The 22,613-nt window shown below is 42.6% G+C and overlaps 2 protein-coding genes across 2 annotated transcripts in view; one reads left to right on the top strand and one right to left on the bottom strand.

Moving 5' to 3' along the window:
• The window catches only part of psmd1 (proteasome 26S subunit, non-ATPase 1), a 63,779-nt gene that overhangs the window by 29,353 nt on the left and 11,813 nt on the right, over nt 1-22,613 (bottom strand).
• On the top strand, nt 2,521-20,806 carry htr2b (5-hydroxytryptamine (serotonin) receptor 2B, G protein-coupled). The gene is made up of 4 exons (XM_029633577.2): nt 2,521-2,902; nt 3,783-4,399; nt 15,282-15,482; nt 17,432-20,806. The coding sequence occupies exons 2-4, from the start codon at nt 4,138-4,140 to the stop codon at nt 18,352-18,354; spliced, it is 1,386 nt and encodes a 461-aa protein (XP_029489437.1). The 5' UTR covers nt 2,521-2,902; nt 3,783-4,137; the 3' UTR covers nt 18,355-20,806.

The following is a 22,613-nucleotide window of genomic DNA, read 5'->3' as shown; positions in this document are numbered from 1 at the left end:
CCAACACTGCCATGGCACGGACAGTGAAACCGATGAGGATATTACCATATGTCTTCAGATTTCCCAGAAAGGTTCCGTTCTCCGTAATGGTCATTGAGAGTCTGTCAGTTAGGTTTTATTCGTCATTCACCCGAAAAACGATAGGCGGTAAACCAATCCTCTATAATAAAATAAAACAGACCCCTCAGCCTTTTCCAAAACAACAAGCATAATCGTCAACGTCGCAAATCCCTCTCCATGACTCTCATGCCACTAACTCACAATTAAAAAAAATAAAAAATTCAAATGTATTTATTTTATATAGCCCTTCGTACATCAGCCGATATCTCAAAGTGCTGTACAGAAACACAGCCTAAAACCCCAAACAGCAAGCAATGCAGGTGTAGAAGCACAGCTCAACCTGAAAATATGACGCGTCCATGCAATCGAAGAGGTCCTTTCTGTTTCTCAGAGAAAACCTCATCGGTTTGATGGCGTGAAGAGGCCAGGAGGACGTGATAATTATCAAGCGGCTTAAGAAAGCTCAGAGGAATATGGATCCCTTTTGCCAGACACGTTGTACACATTATTACGGTTGTGCTACTGCTCAAACCATAGTTCTTCAAACCAGAAACAGGCAGTCTTCATTTTAAAACCAAGTTAAACTAGTAGTGTCAAACCAACTGCACATTTCTCATAGAAATGTGTGTTACAGATATGCCATTCTCATTGAAAGGAAGTCTAAGGAGTGGTAGGTCAATTCTACGTGCACTTTTCTATGATTCCCATTTTAAAGTTGTTTTTACGTCTTTCACTTTTGTACACCAGCTTCCAACAGCTGAAAATACTACATTTTTGGTTATGGAAAACTGCACCTGCAATATCTGCAAATCTGTGTACACAACCAATAAACTTTGATTCGATAACATTTGGCGTTAATAAACAGCCTAGTGGTTAGAGCGTTGGGCCAGTAACCGAAAGGTTGGTGGATCGAATCCCAGAGTTGACAAGGTAAAATTTAAAAAAATAGAACTCTGCCTCTGAACAAGGCAGTTAACCCACTGTTCCTAGGCCATCATTGTAAATAAGAATTTGACTTGCCTAGTTAAATAAAAGCTAAAAGAATAAAAACACCTAGTCAACTGTCCAACTGAATGCTTTCAATCGAAAACGTGTCTTCCATATTTAACGTAACTCCTATATAGGCTATGTGCACCTGATGGTGTCCAACGCTGAAGCACCAGCTCATATTTAACGTAACTCCTATATAGGCTGTGTGCACCTGATGGTGTCCAACGCTGAAGCACCAGCTCATATTTAACGTAACTCCTATATAGGCTATGTGCACCTGATGGTGTCCAACGCTGAAGCACCAGCTCATATTTAACGTAACTCCTATATAGGCTATGTGCATCTGATGGTGTCCGACGCTGAATTTAATTAGAATTAAAAAGCACAGTAGCACCAGCTCAATCCATCATGTCCCTTCCACTCAGCCGCCAGAGATGCCCAGCACAGTGGCACACATAGGAAGCAGAGAAACACTAAGGCTAATCAAACCAATACCAGTTCATACATACACTGCCAAAAAGTCAATGTGATTTACTTCGTCATTCCACTCGATCCAAATTAGTCATGAAAAGCAGTGTTTCTTTCCACACAGAGACATAAGAACATTTTGCAGGACTTCTCTGTACTCCACAAATCCCACTCCAATTAGAAATGACTACAGACTTTAACATGAGTGAAATCATGCCCATTGCTATCCTGTCTAGCTAGAAGATACGAAGAATTGGGCATGTCATTGTCCTAAAATCTAAGTCAGCGGAATGTTCAATCAAATTGTATTTAAATCATTTTTCAAGTAGCCTCCGCAGCGTTAATGCAGAAAGGTAGAAAACAGATGTTTGTGAGGCGCTAGCAGGAAGTCCCCTGGGCAACTCCTAACATCAGAGGATCAGGAGCATCCAAGTGATTCACATGGGAATCAGGCGAGGAGGGGGGTGACCTTTGGCTTTTGTTCTAATCAAAAGACAATTGCTCCGACTTGGCCGGGGGTGGTTAGGCTGTCAAGATAAGCGAGATTTGAGATGTCAAACATAACCCCCTATACAGGCACGGAAAGGGAGACAAAAAAACTTGGCTCTGCAATTTCTTATATAACCATCATCCAGAAAATGCGTTTTTAGTTTTTATCTAAAAAAAAAAAATGAAAAAAAAAGTGATAATGCTGTTTCAACAGGACACGTGAAGAAACATTTAACCTACACAACTAAAAACTCTCTCCTCCTCCAACCACCATCCCCAGCCCCTACTGGAGAAGAGAACAGAAAGAGACAAACATAAACAGTAAGTCGGCTGTGTTGAAGGAAATTGCCTCCCAGAAACATCGGCATTCGGCCAGCTCTGAGACATTCATCTGTCTTCTCCCTAGCCTGACTCATGGATAAGTGAGGTGGTAAGAGAGAGCGCGAGGAGATAGGATGGAGAAGCAGTATGGGGGAGTGAGAGACGGAGTGCGAGGGGGGGGGGAGACAGGACATCTGAAAGTTTTCAACCTGTGATCGCGGTAGGTGATGCGAATCGAAACCGGGGGCTCATCCAACAAGCGGGACAAAGGAATTTCCTACGGATGGAATGCACCAAAGTGAGATAATATTAGGCAAATATTTTCACAAGGGGAGGGCTGCCTGTGACATTTTTACATTTTGGAGGAGTTATAAGTTATAAAAACATGATCGGGGACAAGAAGAAAAAAAAGCAGTCATTGAAGGAGTTTGAGGATCGAGTTGTTTGGTGATGAACAGCACTGGTTTTGCACGATTGAAAAAAAAAAAAAGTGGATTATAGCAGCTCAGAAGGCGATACAAATGTACAGGACAAACCAAAAAGGAGAACACAAGGGCTGTTGCCTTTGATGAAGGTAAGAAAGACAAAAACTTTTTGTTAATCATTCTAAAATAAAAATCAGTCAAATCTACAGGAAATGGTTAATGTTTTTGATCAAAAAGTCAGAGAACTGAGAGCTGTGCTTGATTTTAATGTCGGACAGTTAACTTTAAAGGAATATTTAAAAAACTGTATGAGTTATAATTAATGATGGCATGGAAATAACATGTATAAACGATTTAGAGATTGTGACCATAGAGTGTAATATTATTGTCAATTAAATAATGACCAAATATGCTTGCGTTTGCATAACTTTGTTCTATAAAAATGGAGGGGAAAATCATAATTACCCTAGTGCCAGACTTAAACCACTATGCAGTGAATAAGCTAGATGTGTTACGAGTAACTATTTACACTACAAACCAATAGAATATAAAATTAAGGAAATTATTTTTTACAAATAAAATTGCTTTCAAAAATGAAATGCAAAAGCTTTATTAAATTGTATGTTCAAAACTGAACCATGCATAATTTAACATTAGTTCAAGAAATAATTCTAGTAAAGTTTTTGACATGCAATCGTTTAACCTTACGTGTTAACAATTTTGTTTGACAATAAAATGTTCAAACCACGACAGAGGCCCAGAACGACCATATACACAGTTGATTAAAACATTTTTTTTTACACACACACAAAAAAAACATGTAGAAAAACATGCCAGAGTTAAGCGCGCAAGCAAGCAGTGATTAGCCGATAGCTGTTTCCTTGGTCTAGAAACAATACTAATGACTGTGGAGGAAAAACCCATGACATTTGTTATGATAAATGTCACTCATCATTAGAGGTCTTCACACTGAAACTAATGTCCAAGGGGTTTAACATTGTCACTTTTGTTTCCTTCTAAAACTTTTAGTAGAAACTGGCCTGTTCTAGAGCGTACACAAACCAGAAGACCACGGCGCCCGGATTACGAGTCAGACAACACCCCTTTTTCCTGTGGAGGTACATTCTGTGCTTAGATTACTGCCTTGAACACGTTTTGAGGCGACATGTTAAGTTTTGGAGCTGCTGGGCTTTTTTGATTGTGAAGTGGGCCTTTTGGTTTATACGGTGCACCCGGGTATGAGCCACCGCCCTGTGTACTGGACCTAAGCTACCCACCCCTGCCCCTGCTCGCGGGACCCTGTGACCATGCTGACCAAGCCCCCTGAACCAGCCAGAGCAGAGCCCCGACCCGCGCCCAACCCAGCCGTCCTCTCCACAGCAGCATGTCCCAGCCAGAGGCACCCCCGCTGGCGGTCAACGGTTCGGGGTCCGGGGAGATGGCTGGTGCTCAGCTACGCTGGGCCGCATTGCTCATCATTATGGTCATCATCCCCACCATTGGGGGCAACATCCTGGTCATCCTGGCAGTGTCGCTGGAGAGGAAGCTGCAGAATGCCACCAACTACTTCCTGATGTCCCTGGCAGTGGCCGACCTGCTAGTGGGACTCCTGGTGATGCCCATCGCCCTCATCACTGTGCTCTACAGTAAGTCACCTCAACATGGTTGACCTCTTGCCTTGCCATCAGAAAGGACCCCTTCATTGGTACCTTTATTCAAATCAATTGTAACTCAAGACCCTGCTGATACTAGGGTTGGGCGGAATACTGTATACGGTAAAAAAATAAATAATAATACCCACAGTATGATTTACACCTCACAAAAAATGTTAAATTGGTTATTTTTAAAGAAATACCTGCAGTCAACTCGTGTCAATAGATAAAGCAGATGGCGTTCTTAATAAAAAGAAATATGCAACAGGAGAAATTAAGAAGCCATTCAACATAAAACACCATGACTGGCTCAAAGAGCACATGGAAACTTTTGTGAGGATCCTACTAATGGTTTCCAGCTAAATATCTAAAGACGCGCCAAATAAATTCTCTCCAGCTCAGGGCTCCAGCTATGCATTTGGTTTACGAACCAAGTGTCTAGATGTCAAGATCAATTTTCTTGGTTACAGCAGAGACAATCAATCCTCTCCTGGATCAACATTCTTGTTGTTTGATATTTGTTTTCTGTGTGCAGAAAAACCTCTGAGTACTGTACAACTTCATGAGCTGGGGGGGGGGGGGGGGTCTGTCTTCGCAATTGGTTTACGTTTGCGCGCTTTTTTTTTTAAAGCATAAAATGTATTTATTGTTACATTTTTAAATAAATCTCCACTAGTTTACACTGACGATAATACTGTATACCCCAGGATGGTACAGGATTTAGGTATGAACATCTGTATACAACCCAACCACAGCTGATACTAAAAGGTACTGATCCTACAAGTGTAAACAGTTCATAGAACTGCAACACCATGATTGCCTCAACATCAATTTGAATGATTATTTTTTGGGCCCCAACACAGCAGCTGATTCAAGCACAAAGGCTGGCCTCTTACTCGGGTTTAGCTTGGCTCCCATCGATCAGGTCTAAATTTCACCTGGGTCACCCCAGTTCCCATGGAGCCGCAATTATAAAGCTGCTGTCAGTTGAGACCAGAGAAACACCTGTAAATGTGCATTGCAAAGCAGATATCCACCTCAGTAGGTAAGACACAACATTTTAATTTAATCTAGCAGATCTAGCATTCGATGACAAGAATTGCCACCTTCTTTTGTTAACTGAACAACCGAGCAAAAAAATAAATATGCATATTCATAATATAATAATTAAAGAACAGCAGAGTTCGGACACCACGGGAGATGCTGCTGAATCTCCGCCAGCTACAGTATAAACAAATTAATAGCAGATGGCAAAAACACAAGATAGTGGACAATAAACAAGGTACTTCCTTTGGCTGTGTAATCACAGCAGAGGCACATTCACATCAGGTAGCAATGATCACGATGACCCAATTTCTGCGTGACTTATACAAAACGACTTTCCAATCACTCTCCCTCGGCTCGCACACTCACTTAGCCAGGGAAAAATACAGATATAAGAGCGAACTGAAAAGATTTGAATTCGATTCCATTAAGTGACGTAGCTTTACAAATGATTTATTTAACCTTTGTTTAACTAGGCAAGAACAAATTGTTATTTACAATGACAACCTACTGGGGAACAGTGGGTTAACTGCCTTGTAAAAATCTGTCGTTCTGCCCCTGAACCTTGTCAACTCAGGGATTCGATCCAGCAACCTTTCGGTTACTGGCCCAACACTCTAACCACTAGGCTACCTGCCGCCCCCCTCTAACCACTAGGCTACCTGCCGCCCCCTCTAACCACTAGGCTACCTGCCGCCCCCTCTAACCACTAGGCTACCTGTCCCACTAGGCTACCTGCCGCTCCCCTCTAAACACTAGGCTACCTGCCGCCCCCCCTAACCACTAGGCTACCTGCCGCCCCCTCTAACCACTAGGCTACCTGCCGCCCCCTCTAACCACTAGGCTACCTGCCGCCCCCTCTAACCACTAGGCTACCTGCCGCCCCCTCTAACCACTAGGCTACCTGCCGCCCCCTCTAACCACTAGGCTACCTGCCGCTCCCCTCTAACCACTAGGCTACCTGCCGCCCCCACAAATGCAGTTGTGTTTCAAAGTGAAAAATTAAAACACACCACCACCCCCCTCCCATCCCTCTCTAGCAGAGTCCTCTTTCTCCTGACACAGAATTTATAGTCGAGCCACTACTCCTCATTCATTCTGTTGGAGTAAACGGCCCTGTGACACACACACCCCACCTCGACTGTGCTTGGCAGGAATCTGGTTTCAAGTCATGCTTTCAGAAAACAGGCACCATCTTTGTATAAGAACCATATGTGCCGTGCAAACAGTGGGCACGAGGCTAACTGTATAGTGGGGGGGGGCCTCCATCCTTCCATCGGACCTTAATGACATCCATCAGGCCTAGACGGAGGGGAAGGAGTTGATCAGGCCTAGACTGAGGGGAAGGAGTTGATCAGGCCTAGACTGAGGGGAAGGAGAGGATCAGGCCTAGACTGAGGGGAAGGAGAGGATCAGGCCTAGACTGAGGGGAAGGAGAGGATCAAGCCTAGACTGAGGGGAAGGAGAGGATCAGGCCTAGACAGAGGGGAAGGAGAGGATCAGGCCTAGACAGAGGGGAAGGAGAGGATCAGGCCTAGACAGAGGGGAAGGAGTTGATCAGGCCTAGACTGAGGGGAAGGAGTTGATCAGGCCTAGACTGAGGGGAAGGAGTTGATCAGGCCTAGACTGAGGGGAAGGAGTTGATCAGGCCTAGACTGAGGGGAAGGAGTTGATCAGGCCTAGACTGAGGGGAAGGAGTTGATCAGGCCTAGACTGAGGGAAGGAGTTGATCAGGCCTAGACTGAGGGGAAGGAGAGGATCAGGCCTAGACGGAGGGGAAGGAGAGGATCAGGCCTAGACGGAGGGGAAGGAGAGGATCAGGCCTAGACTGAGGGGAAGGAGAGGATCAGGCCTAGACTGAGGGGAAGGAGAGGATCAGGCCTAGACTGAGGGGAAGGAGAGGATCAGGCCTAGACTGAGGGGAAGGAGAGGATCAGGCCTAGACTGAGGGGAAGGAGAGGATCAGGCCTAGACGGAGGGAAGGAGAGGATCAGGCCTAGACGGAGGGGAAGGAGAGGATCAGGCCTAGACGGAGGGGAAGGAGAGGATCAGGCCTAGACTGAGGGGAAGGAGAGGATCAGGCCTAGACTGAGGGAAGGAGAGGATCAGGCCTAGACTGAGGGGAAGGAGAGGGATCAGGCCTAGACTGAGGGGAAGGAGAGGATCAGGCCTAGACTGAGGGGAGAGGAGAGGATCAGGCCTAGACGGAGGGGAAGGAGAGGATCAAAGTCAAGGCCATGTGATCACATAAATAAGAGCCAGAGGCTTCCGAGGAGTAGTAGCCCATGTTCAGTGGGAGGGGGGCTGCGTGTGTGTACGTGTGCGCACATGTAAGTTTGCACAGAGTTCCATGTCTGAATGGACGCAAGGTACGTTTGTGCAGGGGCAGCTGTCATTTCTCTACTGGCTGGAGACCGAGCACACAGCAAGGGGGGCCCCTTTAGAGCCACTCGGCAGTTAAGGCCTGCAGCTCTAAGAACAGTGTGTGCAGGCAAACGTCGAGAGGGGGAATCAGTGCAAACTTCCAAATACCACCTGAAATTTACCAGAGGACAGAGACAAGATGCTGTAGCTACAGTATTGTCACCACTATTATATCACCTCCACTAAACACTAGACTCTAAATTCCCAATAAACCACAACAACTACTTGCTTAAAATAAACAGAGAAAGTAATAGCGACTCCAGTTTGACCATTTATCCACTTTCTTCCGTGTCTGCCTGGCTGCGGGAGAAGTTTCAGACTAACCGGGAGTATCTATTGCCTCAAACTAGTGACGTGCAGTTGACTCTTTTACCGACCAAAGAGTTGAATCCCCACCGGGTAATTTGAACATTTATTTCGTTGTGTTTGCCCCGCTGGCCGAAATGAAAAGAGCAGCATTAATACGCGCTACTCTAGATTGTACTGCAGCATAGAGAAAAAATATATATTCTTGGAGAGGATCAGGCCTAGACGTTTTCAGGTCCAAGCAGTGTAAAAAAAAAAGAAGAAATTTTAAAAGATAGCTAGCTATCGGTTTATTTTATTAAAATGGACAAATGCTTTCAGTGTCAACTTAACTAAAACCAGATAAAATATGTACAAAAGATAAGTGGACCTATATATTTGTACATAATATAATCTTTGATAACTAACCAATCACCAGAATAAAAGCTAGAAAGTCAGGGAAAATTGAAATGTCCAAAAACAATGCAGTATTAAATTGTTAGGTTGAGCAAAATAACAGCGTTAGCCATGGCAAAACGCATAGCATGGCAGGAAACTAGCTTTAAAACAGCAACGGAAAAAAAAATCTCAGAAATGTGTAGAATTGCAGAAAATCAGCTTAAATTTAAAAAATGGGAAAAAACTACACCAACCAAATTGGGGCGTCTAAAATGTTGCCACGCCATCTGAAACACCCCAGCCACGCCCACCACCTAAGTCACTTCTTGATCCAGGAAAAAAAAATGGCTGCAGTTCGCAAACGATATTGTGCTAATCTCTCTCAGCAGTCAAGCAACTGCTTCCTGCCAAGAGTCGTTACATTACATTTCAGTTGCGGCAGACAACTAGACCTCATTCCAAATGGTATCAATAAATAATTGTATTTGTATGCCTAGCAATCACAAAAATGGACATTGAGTCACACTTTTATATATCTAAGTCACAATAAGCCCCCCCTATGGTGAACGTGCGGCTTGTAGAATCATGATTCTTTTTAGTTTCAGAGTTTTTAGTTCATCAGTAGTGTAGTCCTTACTGAATCAAATGAACAAAGATTATTGAACGGAGTTGAAAAGATCAGTCACTAAAAAAACTTCCCATCATCACCTCAAACATCCAATATTAATGAGTTAGTGAGCCCAATCATAATTAGACCTTCCAAAATTAAACATTTTACTGGAGGAGGACATGTCTAGTGTGCAACTGCTTTCGATAAGAGCTGTAAAAGAAGTCCTGAGGGCCCCTTCCACATCTGCCCAGCAGATGAATGTAAGGCTTTTACAGTCAACACCTTGAAAAATGACATGGTTCCAAATGTTCAACGGCTACACTGTAGACTGACTACAGTGCTAAACTAAAAACATACAGCTGACTGAGGCTTGGGTGACGAGAGAGAACAATGAAGAAAAGCTATTTGAAGGATTCGGGAGGGGGGATGCACTAACCATAGCACCATATTTACGAGGAAGCACCATTAGAAGTGTTTACATGGTGGACAGATAAATGTTTACCTCAATATATTTGGGCTGTGGCATAAGACAGTGCAGAAAACGTGTTCATTGTTCTATAATCAGAATGAAGAGTAGAATTAAGATTTCACAAAATAGCCCACCAGGCCATAAGAGGATGACGACGGAACATTCTTACCCTTCTTCACTAATGAGCTTAAGACTGTTTCAGGGAGAGGTCACTCTTGTTGCAAGACAAGCTTCGACCCAGACTCACCCAGTCTCCCCACACACACACACACACACACCTGGTAGGGCCTAGGTTTAGATCTGTGTTTCAACCAGCGCTGTCTTTTAACCTAAACTTCACCATAATTCATTTTGAGAACCCCGGAATGTCATTAAGTCAAAAACATGCCATAAAAATGTAAACAAAACCTCCAAGCGATCCATTTAGTGCTCTGGCAGAGAGCTGTATAACGAGAAAAATACAACGTATGAATTAATGCTGCATTGAAGGACGTCGGTGCAGAATAGAAAACTCTAGAAGGGCTGTTAAATCCTTCAAAATAATAATAATTTTCATCTGTGGGACATCGATTGTCAATCAAATTCCACGGAGTGCCGAGTGTCCCCGGGTTTTCCACATTGTTACGTTGCAGCCTTATTCTAAAATGTATCAAATAAAAAATAAAAATCCTCAGTGACCCACACAATACTCCATAATGACAGAGCAAAAACAGTTGTAGAAATGTTGGCCAATTTCTTAAAAATAAAACAGAAATAGCTTATTTACCTAAGTATTTAGACACTTTGCTATGAGACTCAAAATTGAGCTCATGTGCTTCCTGTTTCCATTGATCATCCTTGACACTTTTCTACAACTTGGGAGTCCACCTGTGGTAAATTCAATTGATTGGACATGATTTGGAAAGGCACACACCAGTCTATATAAGGTCCCACAGTTGACTGCATGTCAGAGCAAAAACCAAGCCATGAGGTCAAAGGAATTGTCCATAGAACTCAGAGGCAGGGTTGTGATGAGGCAAAGATCTAGGAAAGGATACCAAAATATTTCTGCAGCATTGAAGGTCCCCAAGAACACAGTGGCCTCCATCATTCTTAAATGGAAGAAGTTTGGAACCACCAAGACTATTTCTTAAGCTGGCCGCCCGGCCAAACTGAGCAATCGGGGGAGAAGGGCCTTAGTCAGGGAGGTGACCAAGAACCTGATGGTCACTGACAGAGCTCCAGAGTTACTCTGTGCAGATGGGAGAACCTTCCAGAAGGACAACCATCTCTGCAGCACTCCACCAATCAGGCCTTTATGGTAGAGTGGCCAGGTGGAAGCCACTCTTCAGTAAAAGGCACATGACAGCCCGCTTGGAGTTTGCCAAAAGGCCCCTAAAGACTCTCAGACCATGAGAAACATGATTCTCTGGTCTGATGAAACCAAGATTGAACTCTTTGGCCTGAATGCCAAGCGTCTCGTCTGGAAGAAACCTGACACCATCCCTACAGTGAAGCATGGTGGTGGTAGCATCATGCTGTGGGGATGTTTTTCAGCGGCAGGGACTGGGAGACAAGTCAGGAGAGGGAAAGATGAACAGAGCAATGTAGAGATCCTTGATGAAAACCTGCTCCAGAGCGCTCAGGACCTCAGACTGGGGTGACGGTTCACCTTCCAACAGGACAACAACCCTAAGCACACAGCAAAGACAACGCAAGAGTGGCTTCGGGACAAGTCTCAATGTCCTTGAGGTCCAGCCAGAGCCCGGACTTGAACCCTATCAAACATATCTGGAGAGACCTGAAAATAGCTGTGCAGCAACGCTCCCCATCCAACCTGACAGAGCTTGAGAGGATCTGCAGAGAAGAATGGGAGAAACTCCCCAAATACAGGTGTGCCGAGCTCATGAAGAATGGGAGAAACTCCCCAAATACAGGTGTCAAACCCAAGAAGAATGGGAGAAACTCCCCAAATACAGGTGTGCCAAGCTTGTAGCGTCAAACCCAAGAAGGCCCAGATGCTGTAATCGCTGCTTCTACAAAGTACTGAGGAAAGCGTTTGAATACTTATGTAAATGTGATAGCAGTTTTATTTTTAATAAGTTGGCAAACATTTCTAAAAACCTGTGGTTTTGCCTTTGGGGTATTGTGTCATTATGGGGTATTGTGTCATTATGGGGTATTGTGTCATTATGGGGTATTGTGTCATTATGGGGTATTGTGTCATTATGGGGTATTGTGTCATTATGGGGTCATTGTGTGTAGATTGATTTAAATGGTTATTTTATGGGGTATTGTGTCCATTATGGAGTATTGAGTCATTATGGGGTATTGTGTCATTATGGGGTATTGTGTCATTATGGGGTATTGTGTCATTATTTTAGTATAAGGCTGTAACGTAACAGAATGTGGACAACGTCAAGGGGTCTGAATACTTTCTGAAGGCACTGTATATATCATACATAGAGACTATAAAACAATTGTGATGTCTAGATCAGCTTTTACCAGATTAAGGAGTTCTTCCTTACAGAAGGGAACAAAGATTATCATATAAAGTATGGAGGCCCTTAAGAAATGTGGGCATGGCGTGTATAATCAGAGCCTGACAAACATCAATGACTCAGGTCAGATCGTTTACACCCCGGTATTTGCTGGAAATGGGACATTTTCTAAAAATAAGCAATAATCATGATTTACATAATGGCAATAATACTACTCAGACATAGCACTTCACCAAGACAGCGATCCAACTCGGCTTTTTCCACAACTCTGGAATGGTGACCTACCCTAGAGGTTGGTAGCTCTGTTTTCATAGAATTATCTTTCTCGCTCTTGAAGCTGGTGTACTGCAATGACTTCACACGTTTGTCTTAGAAATGTGGCCTTGGATGGACACCTCTGTAGCCTTGGCAACACTTATATATCAGAAACTTTACCAGCAAATTTTTTAAATCTGGTATAAGCACACAATATCCTCACATGTAGAATTTGTTGAGTATTATTCCCATCGAAGGGGCCCACAAAAAAGGTCCCACAAAAAAAATATATACTCTTAGAAAGTAGCCTACCTATCAAAGTATAAATATCCCACAGAAAATATTTCTAAATGAAAAAAGGAGAAAAGGCAAGTGGTGCATGGAGCTGAACAAAGCCCCTGAAATGGTGAGCAGTAGACGAGGAGCTGAACAAAGCCCCTGAAATGGTGAGCAGTAGACGTGGAGCTGAACAAAGCCCCTGAAATGGTGAGCAGTAGACGTGGAGCTGAACAAAGCCCCTGAAATGGTGAGCAGTAGACGAGGAGCTGAACAAAGCCCCTGAAATGGTGAGCAGTAGACGTGGAGCTGAACAAAGCCCCTGAAATGGTGAGCAGTAGACGTGGGAGCTGAACAAAGCCCCTGAAATGGTGAGCAGTAGACGTGGGAGCTGAACAAAGCCCCTGAAATGGTGCGCAGTAGACCCCCAACATAATGAACGCCCACTACATTCATAGGGCACATCTAGAACAGGGAGGACACTAAAATATTTTATAGTTTAATATGCATATACAAATATTAAAAGTAATACTTGTTAACAAAAAAATAAACATACCCACTAATGCTTGAATTATGAAATTACAAGCCATCAGCAAAACAGGTTAACAAGAAAAATCATTCAAGAACCTTTCCAACACACAATTATGGGGCAATTTCACGCCCAGGACCCAAAATAAACTAACACGCATGGCGAGAAGGGGCCAGAACACATCTACATCAAGAACATAGCGCTTTCAGCTCCATACAAAGAGTCATAAGAAGCATTTCTCGGCAGTAAATTCATGATTTACTCAAATAAACAGAATTCTTTACATCAGAGCTGATTTTAAATCATTAGCTATTGAAGCGCATCTCCCCAATGCTGGTGGCGTCACTGATGTCCACACAAGTTCTGTTTAGAATGCAAAAGGTTTGCTGGACAAAATGGGACTAAATCAGAAATTAGTCCCTTTTTCAAATGGGCCACTTCCTCCTCAGGAATGAAAGAACATAAAACACCTGCATCATAGGCCACCAAATGAAGAGAAACGGCATGAATAAATGTCCAACATCTTCACACTTCATTTCCTATTAGAAAAATAGCCTACATTTCCACCTTTAATTTTGGCGTCTTTGACAAATCCCTATTCCTCTCCCACACACACAGCCCATGCAGTCCTTGACATTATAAAGGCAACAATTTCAACGATTTTACTGAGTTACAAATCATATAAGGAAATCAGTTCATTGAAATAAATTAATTAAACACTAACCTATGGATTTCACGACTGGTCAGGGGCCGAGCCAGGGCCAGCCAATCACAATGAGTTTTTCACCACAAAAGGGCTTTATTTCAGACAGAAATACTCCTCAGTTGTCCGGGTCGCTGGTTTTAGACGATCTCGCAGGTGAAGAAGCCAGATGGAGGTCCTGGGCTGGCGTGGTTACACGTGGTCTGCGGTTGCGAGACTGGTTGGACGTACTGCCAAATTCTCTAAAATGACGTTGTAGGTGGCTTACGGTAGAGAAATTAACATTCTCTGGCAACAGCTCTGATGGACATTCCTACAGTCAGCATGCCAATTTGCACACTACCTCAAAACTTAAGACATCTGTGGTATTCGTGTTGTGTGACAGAACTGCAAATTTGAATGGCTTTTTGTCCCCAGCACAGGGTGCACCTGTGTAATGATCACACTGTTTAATCAGCTTATTGATATTCCACACCTATCAGGTGGATGGATTATCTTGGCAAAGGAGAAATGCAGTGGTGGAAAAATTACCCAATTGTCATACTTGAGTAAAAGTAATGATTACATTTTCTATTAAAAAAAAGATGTCACCCACCCAGTAAAATACTACTTGATTAAAAGTCTAAAAGTATTTTGTTTTATATATGCACTTAAGTATCAAAAGTAAAAAATAAAAGTATAAATCAGTTCAAATTCCGTATATTGAGCAAAGCAGATGGACACATTTTCGAGTTTATTTATTTACGGACAGCCAGGGGCACGCTCTGACGAAGCACGCGTCTAGCGAGTCTACCAGTTTAGAGGCAGTAGGGATAACCAGGGAGGTTCTGTTGATAAGTATGCCAGTTAGCAGGACAGAAAAATGTGGTCTAAGGCTAAGCATTCAAAACATAACAAGTACTTCTGGGTGTCAGGGAAAACGTATGGAGTAAAAGTACATAATTATCTTTAGGAATTTAGTGGAGTAAAAGTTACACAGATAAAAAAAATTCTTAAGTAGTTTTTTTTTGTGGGGGGGGTAAGTACTTCACATCACTGGAGAAATGCTCACCAACATGGATATAATCACATTTGTGCACACAATTGAGAGAAATAAGCTTTTTTTCACATATGGAACATTTCTGGGTTCTTCTAATTCAGCTCATACACTTTACATGTCTTATATTTTTGTTCCGTGCAGATGGTAATACATTACTTGAATGGCTATTATGTTGATTTTTACAATGACTTAGAAACTAAAATCTAAAAAAAATAGGCTCTTCTCAGGGTAAAAATAAAAATAAAAGATTTAGCACCATAGTAATGAAGTTTGAGAATTTGTCTAGAAAGGCATGGTTTACATTTCAAATGGTTCTGGATTAGCCTACGAGAGCAGCTAATAATCCAATGCTTCCCTTCTCAGATTCCGGGTGGCCTCTTCCGGAGTTTCTCTGTCCAATCTGGCTCTTCCTGGACGTCCTGTTCTCCACAGCGTCCATCATGCACCTGTGTGCCATCTCACTGGACCGCTACATCGCCATCAAGAAGCCCATTCAGCACAGCCAGTATAAGTCCAGGGCCAAAGCCATGGCCAAGATAGCAGTGGTGTGGTTCATATCTATTGGTAAGCTGCTCGGTTTCTTTTGTTGTTGTTGTCCTGTGTGGATATCAGGAGCATTCTCCAATGTGTTGTTTGAACAAGTTTCTTTACGCTATGACATTGCGGTTCAATTCCCCGGGCGCCTGTGACACGCCTCTAAAAAGCAGGATGCAATAAAAGCTGTATAAAAACGTTTACATACAGTACCTCCCTTAAACTTAAGCCCGACTAACACATTATCATAGTGTTAGCAGTCAAGGGGACCTGTGGGTAAACAGTTAATGAGCCGGAGAGATTTACACAAAAACGGCATCAAATTAAAAAGGGAGGTTTAAATGATCGAGTATGCCCCCAGGAGGGAAATTAATTTCACATCACTGCCCTTGTGATGAGCGTAGTGAAACACCACAAGGCTTTGCGCGCGTTATTTTTGCAATTGTATCTTTGAGCAGTACAACGGCTTTACAATGTTGCTACAACGCTCTGGATCACAGATTTGTTTTTCAGAAAAGTTTAAGCCAAAATAACATTCAAGACAAAACCAAGCATTCAAACCGCAACCTTATTTGAGGACTCCTGGACCAGTAACCACTTGACTCTTCACAATAGACATAAATGTGCACTGCAGAACAGATCGGAATCTGCCATTTTACAAAACTGAATAGTAAAGCAACACTAAAGAGCCTCTGGTATTTTCAGTAAAATTAGGTTACGAGACAAAAGGACATTTGGACTGAAGAGGATAAGGGGTAAAGGACATTTGGACTGAAGAGGATAAGGGGTAAAGGACATTTGGACTGAAGAGGATAAGGGGTAAAGGACATTTGGACTTAGAGGATAAGGGGTAAAGCTAAGGACCATACCCTTAGTCCATAAACAAGAGTGAGATGGAGCAGCTGAGCCACTGGAATCCTCTTCACACGGAACGTGTTTCATACGACGGAATGTCAGACAAACTGGTTTCCCGTATTTGGCCCAATCATTAGTCTATACTCAAAATTGGTCATTTGACACAGTCCAATAAGACAGTTTGAGACATAAACATTGGTTTTATTTTCCTGATTGTTGGGCTTCTTATTACTTCTTGGTCAGAGTCTGTATTGTTAATGACTGGCCAGTGAACCCGTGGTAAATAACTTGGTTTGCATTGAAATTATATATATATATATATATATATATATATATATATAAGCTTTCCTTTATGAAATTAAATTTAACACCCCTATTCTAGTTAACATCGTTAGCCATGACGGTTCCTCTGGCTGAAGCATTTAGGCGACTGGTGTGAGGACTTGGCAGAGTTCAGCCTGGCATTAATCAAGTTTCCAGTTTTATTAGTTACATGTACAGGATACACATTGTATACACCATCCAACGGACATGCTTACTAGCAGGTTAATGGAATTCATAGGGCGTTCAGACTCATTCACAACAGCACGCTCTCAGTTTTCACCTCGGGGCTAAGGTTCGACACATTTACTTTCTTTCGGTGAGCAAAACCAGACGATTGCTTAAGAGTTACGCGAGCAGCACTTAGACGCCACGACAGTAGAAGGGTCTCTTCGTCCAGGGTGTAGTGCTCACGGTCACTGTATTATAGCTGGTAATATATGATTTGTTTATTTGATTTTTAAGCAAAGAATGAGAACTTCCAGAAGTCCCAGAATGACCCTTTGCGCTACCTCTGCTGTCCTCAGTCGTGAAAGCCTGAAGCTTTAAACAGAGTTATACTCTGGCAACATCAAAAGGAAAAGCAGATGTGAAGATTGCATGTGCTATAATAAAAGCAAAAAGAAAAGCAGCAAAAAGTGTCCACTGGCTGTGAGAAGATCCTGTCTCTACTCCCATAACACATTTAATCCCAAACAACCAAAGTTGTTAGTCTTCCCATCTAACAATGTGTAGAGACAACAAAGTTTGGATTGATGATTTGACTGACCAAACTTCTCTCTCTCTCCCTCCCTCTCACACAGGTATCGCAATTCCCATTCCCATCAAGGGGCTGAGAAACTACCATCTTCCCAACAATGTCACCTTTAACAGCAACCACACCTGCCTACTGAAACCAGACAGCTTCCGAGAATTCATCATGTTTGGCTCCATGACAGCTTTTTTCATCCCTTTGACTATCATGATGGTCATCTACCTGCTCACCATCCAGGTGCTGCGCAAGAAAGCCTTTCTGCTCAGGTCAAAGGTGACCCAACGCTTCACTCGCCCAACCGTCTCCTCAGTCTTCCAGAGGGAGCAGTCTGTGGCTTCTCCCACAACTGAGAAACTGCCAGGAAAATCCATTTCTCCCGCCAACCCAATCATAGGTGACGAGATCCCCATCCGTCGCATGTCCACCATAGGCAAGAAGTCAATGCAGAACCTGACCAATGAGCAGCGTGCCTCCAAGGTGCTGGGCATAGTCTTCCTTCTGTTTGTGGTCATGTGGTGCCCATTCTTCATCACCAACATCACCTCTGTGCTGTGCGCCAGCTGCGACGTCCATGTGATCGGCCGTCTGATGGAGATCTTCGTGTGGGTGGGCTACGTGTCATCAGGCATCAACCCGCTGGTCTACACCCTCTTCAACAAGACCTTCCGCCAGGCCTTCACACGCTACATCACCTGTAACTACAGCAGCACCACTAACACGCCAGCCAGGCAAACTAGGGAACAGCATGGCTGCAGGAATCTGACACGGATCGCCTTCCATTCATCTGTGGCGGAAAACTCCAAGCTGTTCATGAAGCGGGGGGTGAAGAACGGCATCGGGCCGGTGTGCTATCAGAGCCCGCCGAGGCCACGGCAAGCACCCATGGAGTCCTCTGCTAGCGTTCTACTGGACACTCTGCTCCTTACAGAGAATGAGGATTGCAAACTCAAAGAGCATGTCAGTTATGTGTAGTGCAAAAGGAAATCATTGGAACCAGAAAGTCATGTGAAAAAGACAGCCCAGGCTCGAGTTGTCCAGGGGTTCAGGTGACAAGACACCTTCCTTGAGCATCACTTCTGTGGATTCGGTGCTATTAAAAGAAAACACCGTGTGCTCTCAAGGGCGAAACAAAATGCCGATCTCTGTCAAACACTTTGGCGAGAAAGAAGAGGCCCTCCGATTCTATAAAGAGATTGCTGAACATTAGGAGTAAAATGAGACAGCAAATAGGTGCACCGAGGTAGTTAGTTACCTTCAATAAAAAACGAACCCTATAACGCTCAGGTCGGATTGTCCTTAAGGAGGCTGCCAGACAGATAAGGAATGAGGACAGACGGTCTTGAAACACTCAAAGTGGATACAATGTGTATTCCCATGCCACCTTGGGCTATTTGGTGGTCTGCTATGGACAATTTCCATGGAGGAGATGACATGCTTACCAATTGAGAGGACAAACACTCCTCCCACATAAACTAGACATTCAGCCTCCACATCACACAGAGTTCTGAAGGAATACACTATAAATGCCACCCATTTTTACGGCAATGTTTTGGTAAGTGTTTTATAAACTGTGAACAGATGTTATGAAAAGTCACAAGACCTATTTTCCCCGAAGTGTTATAATAATCCACTTGGATGTTTATATATATATATATATATATATATATAAATTCAACATAGACAAAACCTTTGCAAATGGGAAGCTTGTCAAATACAAAATGTATAGCCTACGAATGGATGTGTGATGGTTCAGAAATGTATAAAAACTGTGCTTGGCTTAAAGAAAAGCCGTGTCCTTTTTTACAGTTCTTAAGAGGATCTTGAAAGCAGATGTAACTACCGACCAAGTCATCTTATTTTAAACACGTCTTTATCTCTGAAAATACGTGTTTTGCAGCCGCAACGGCCGATCTACTGTTTCACTTTCATCAGAGTTTATATAGTGTCTCCTTGATGGGGTGGTAATGAAGCAAAGCAAAGCTAAATGGACACGAGAGCCAAAATAAACACACCATAAACCACTGTGCTCGGAGTTCATCGTCACAAACAACGACTACGAGGAGGCTGAATCCTGAACGTTAAGTGCGTAGGGACATGATCGCTTTATGAGGGGCAATAAAAAGGGCATTTTGATTCATTCTCCGTACCAGTGAATTAAGTAACAACTCAAAAACAATTGACTTCATATAAACCTAAAAATAGATTTTTATGGTGAGTGTACTAAATTAGTCCACAGCATCAAATCTATAATAATAAGTACCAAGGATGTACCACATGGCCAGAAATGTAATGAGAGAGCCCATGTTTGGTTCATTTACAAATTCCAATGCATATTTCTGCCATCCTGAGACGGTGGGGAGGAATATACCCATGCCCTTTCGAAGCAGTTGGAGAGTGAGAGACGCCAGCACACCAGCGTTCACTCTGACCTTTGACCCACTCAGAGACAGCAGCTCTGAGCACCACGTCCTGGTTTCCCAAGACTGTAAGGGGGCCTGGAAGCCATGGGGGGAGTGAGAGCTCAACTGAATTGTTGCCGCTCAGGAGGATCTCTAAACAGAGGAAGGATTTACACTAGGTTTATCTAACAGCCAATTGATCATGTGAATATCACATAGCCTTTTTTGGGCTTAAAATAGTCCCACCATTTTCCTCTGCTTGGCTCGGTGCCGTTTAATGCTGCAGTGCTGCCTGGTGCTGTTGAATGCTGCAGTGATGCCTGATGGGTAAATTCACGTCAGAGAATGAGTGATAAGCCTCCGTAAACAGACCGAAAAACAATAATGTGGCTCGGGAGGATGACATGGAGCCAACGTCCTCAGACACTGAACTACCTGTAAAGGAGCCAGGAAGTAATTGTATCCTCTCAGCTAAAAGTTAACCTAAATTCTGTCATCCATTTGCTGAGACGCTGATCACTAGGTCATGTTGATAATCCGCATGCAAACCAATCACACGATCATTTAAGAGTGCCAACACTAGGAAAGTGAGGGATAGTTTGCAGCTGATCAATGTAGGTTAGGCTATGCTTTCTGAAGAGTAAAATCACTTCCAAAAAAGTGTCATATCTTTGATCATGAATAGCATTTAAAAATTACAAGAGACTACTGAAACCATTGCACAGACCAAAACAAGGGTGGTTCAAAGATTATTCATGTTCCATAAATTTAACTTGGACATGAAACAAATTCACATTGCTGAAACTTAAGCACACTTTCAAAACATTTAACTGTGTTGGTTTTTCAAACGACAAATGATACCCAGCACTTACCAGGGTTGAGCTCAATTCAGAATTTTGGAATAGAATCCCATTCAACTCTTGACTTGAAATTCAAATGGTCTACACCCCCACAGCATGTAGAATTTGAATGACAGGAAGTAGAATTTAATTTGATTCAATTAAAAATTCCACTAAGTCATTGAATATGTGTTTCATTGAATGACATGTCAAGACACCAAAGAATATCACTTTTCTGCAGAAACATTCTGTTTTAACCTTAGTGCTTAGAATAGCCAATTAGATGTTCTTAACAAATAATAGTTATATTAGACCCTACCTTATATATTGTGTTTTATATTCTAAAGCCACAATCCATGATTGGTATAAAGATATTGTACTTTTTTGGGTATAAATGTAAACCTATTGACTCCTGGAGAATATCACTGTGTATAGCCCGATGTGCTTAGAACTACAGCCCGAAGTGTATAACACCCCCAAAAAAATTGTAGGCTTTTATTTCTCTGTTTACAAATGTAGACAACCCATTTAAAAAGTATGGGACAATTGCTCTCACTATCAAAACATTTAATTTGTTTGTCTTTATTTTTTGAAGGCCTCAGGGTCAACTTGAGGGTATTTTCCCTATTTTGAACAGAATTTACAAGGCCCAGCGCAGTCAAAAACTAGATTTACCTGTGTTTCATATATTATATTTCCATACCATGAGGTTGGAATAACACTGAAATTGTGAAAATTATGACACACTAAAAGGGCGTAAGAGCTGTTTGAAAAGACATTCCCTCATTGTGAAAAGTAAATAAGGTCTGAGAGGACAGGAAGTGGCAAACATCCTGCTTATCGATCTGTGGCTGCCAACTGGCATTGCGCAAACACACACAGCAGCGCGTCTATCACACTACAGAGCGATGGAGTTTTGGCCTGCCTAGTGACATCACCAGGTGTTAATTAGTTAACAGACCAATAAGAAAGAGAGTTCCAAACCTCTGGCAATAACAGATCGTTTTCCTATCCCCACGCAGATCACTCCCAGACAGACCTAAAATTCTTGAATGACAAATTGGTCTTTGCTAAGAAGCTATTTTGTGAACATTTAAAATATAAAAACAATCACAGTAAGGTACTCAAAAAAAGGTGCAACATGAAGAAATTGCTACGCCATTTCCTGGTTGCTAAAATTCTTATAGTTCGCAAAATTTCAGTTTGTGTGACAAAACAAGGAAAATGTAACGTAGAGAATCATTGTACCATCTAAACCGCTGTGAAATACCTCACCCAAAATATTGTATTTTCAGCCGTTTGAAAACCGATAGTTCAACGCAAAAAAAAAAAAAAACTGAATGGGAAGCATAGAAATAGTGCACATAGAACAGATCTGAAAGCAAGTCTTAGACGCAGTAGATCTATAACTCACTTTTCTATGCGAATTTGGTCAGGTCACCCAAAAAGTTACATATTGCAGTTAATTGTTACCCAGAAATGATTTGATATTGAGATAGAAACAACTGCATTGGACCTTTACAGATATTCTCTGGTACTTTTGAAAGTAGTGCCCGAGCCAAAAGGTAGTCCCTGAAAATTGCATACTACGTCACAAATGTGCAGATATGTGCACATTTTTTAGATATACCGGTATTTATGCACAGACCGGTTTGGGTTTTTACTTTACCTTCTAAAACTGTATTTTATTGTTTGGTTTGTTAAATGTGATACCCGGTGTTAAACATCCATTTTTATAGTTTACTTTGCTATTTGAGTCATCTCTCTCCATGCTGCCCTTCCACACAGACCTAGCCCCGCCCCCCCCGTCATTCAAAGAGCGCATTTGTTGTTCCTAGAAAATGAGACACTAGCATGTTGTTTGTGCAACAGTACCGTCCACATCAAAGAGGGATACAAGAGGCATTAATATATGCTAGCTACATGGAGCAGAAAACAGACAATGTAGCCAAAGATTAAAGGGTCCCCTAGGAAACAATTAACATTTGATTCA

Source organism: Oncorhynchus nerka, linkage group LG25, assembly GCF_034236695.1.
Source record: "Oncorhynchus nerka isolate Pitt River linkage group LG25, Oner_Uvic_2.0, whole genome shotgun sequence".
NCBI classification, from domain to species: domain Eukaryota; kingdom Metazoa; phylum Chordata; class Actinopteri; order Salmoniformes; family Salmonidae; genus Oncorhynchus; species Oncorhynchus nerka.
The sequence above is the reverse complement of the archived record's forward strand: the minus strand, read 5'-3'. Positions and strand labels throughout refer to the sequence as shown.

Coding starts and splice junctions, on each gene's coding strand:
- htr2b (XM_029633577.2), top strand. CDS start 4,138: ATGTCCCAGCCAGAGGCACCCCCGCTGGCGGTCAACGGTTCGGGGTCC. Junction 4,400..15,281: donor CCTCATCACTGTGCTCTACA/GTAAGTCACCTC, acceptor TTCCCTTCTCAG/ATTCCGGGTGGCCTCTTCCG. Junction 15,483..17,431: donor GGTGTGGTTCATATCTATTG/GTAAGCTGCTCG, acceptor CCTCTCACACAG/GTATCGCAATTCCCATTCCC.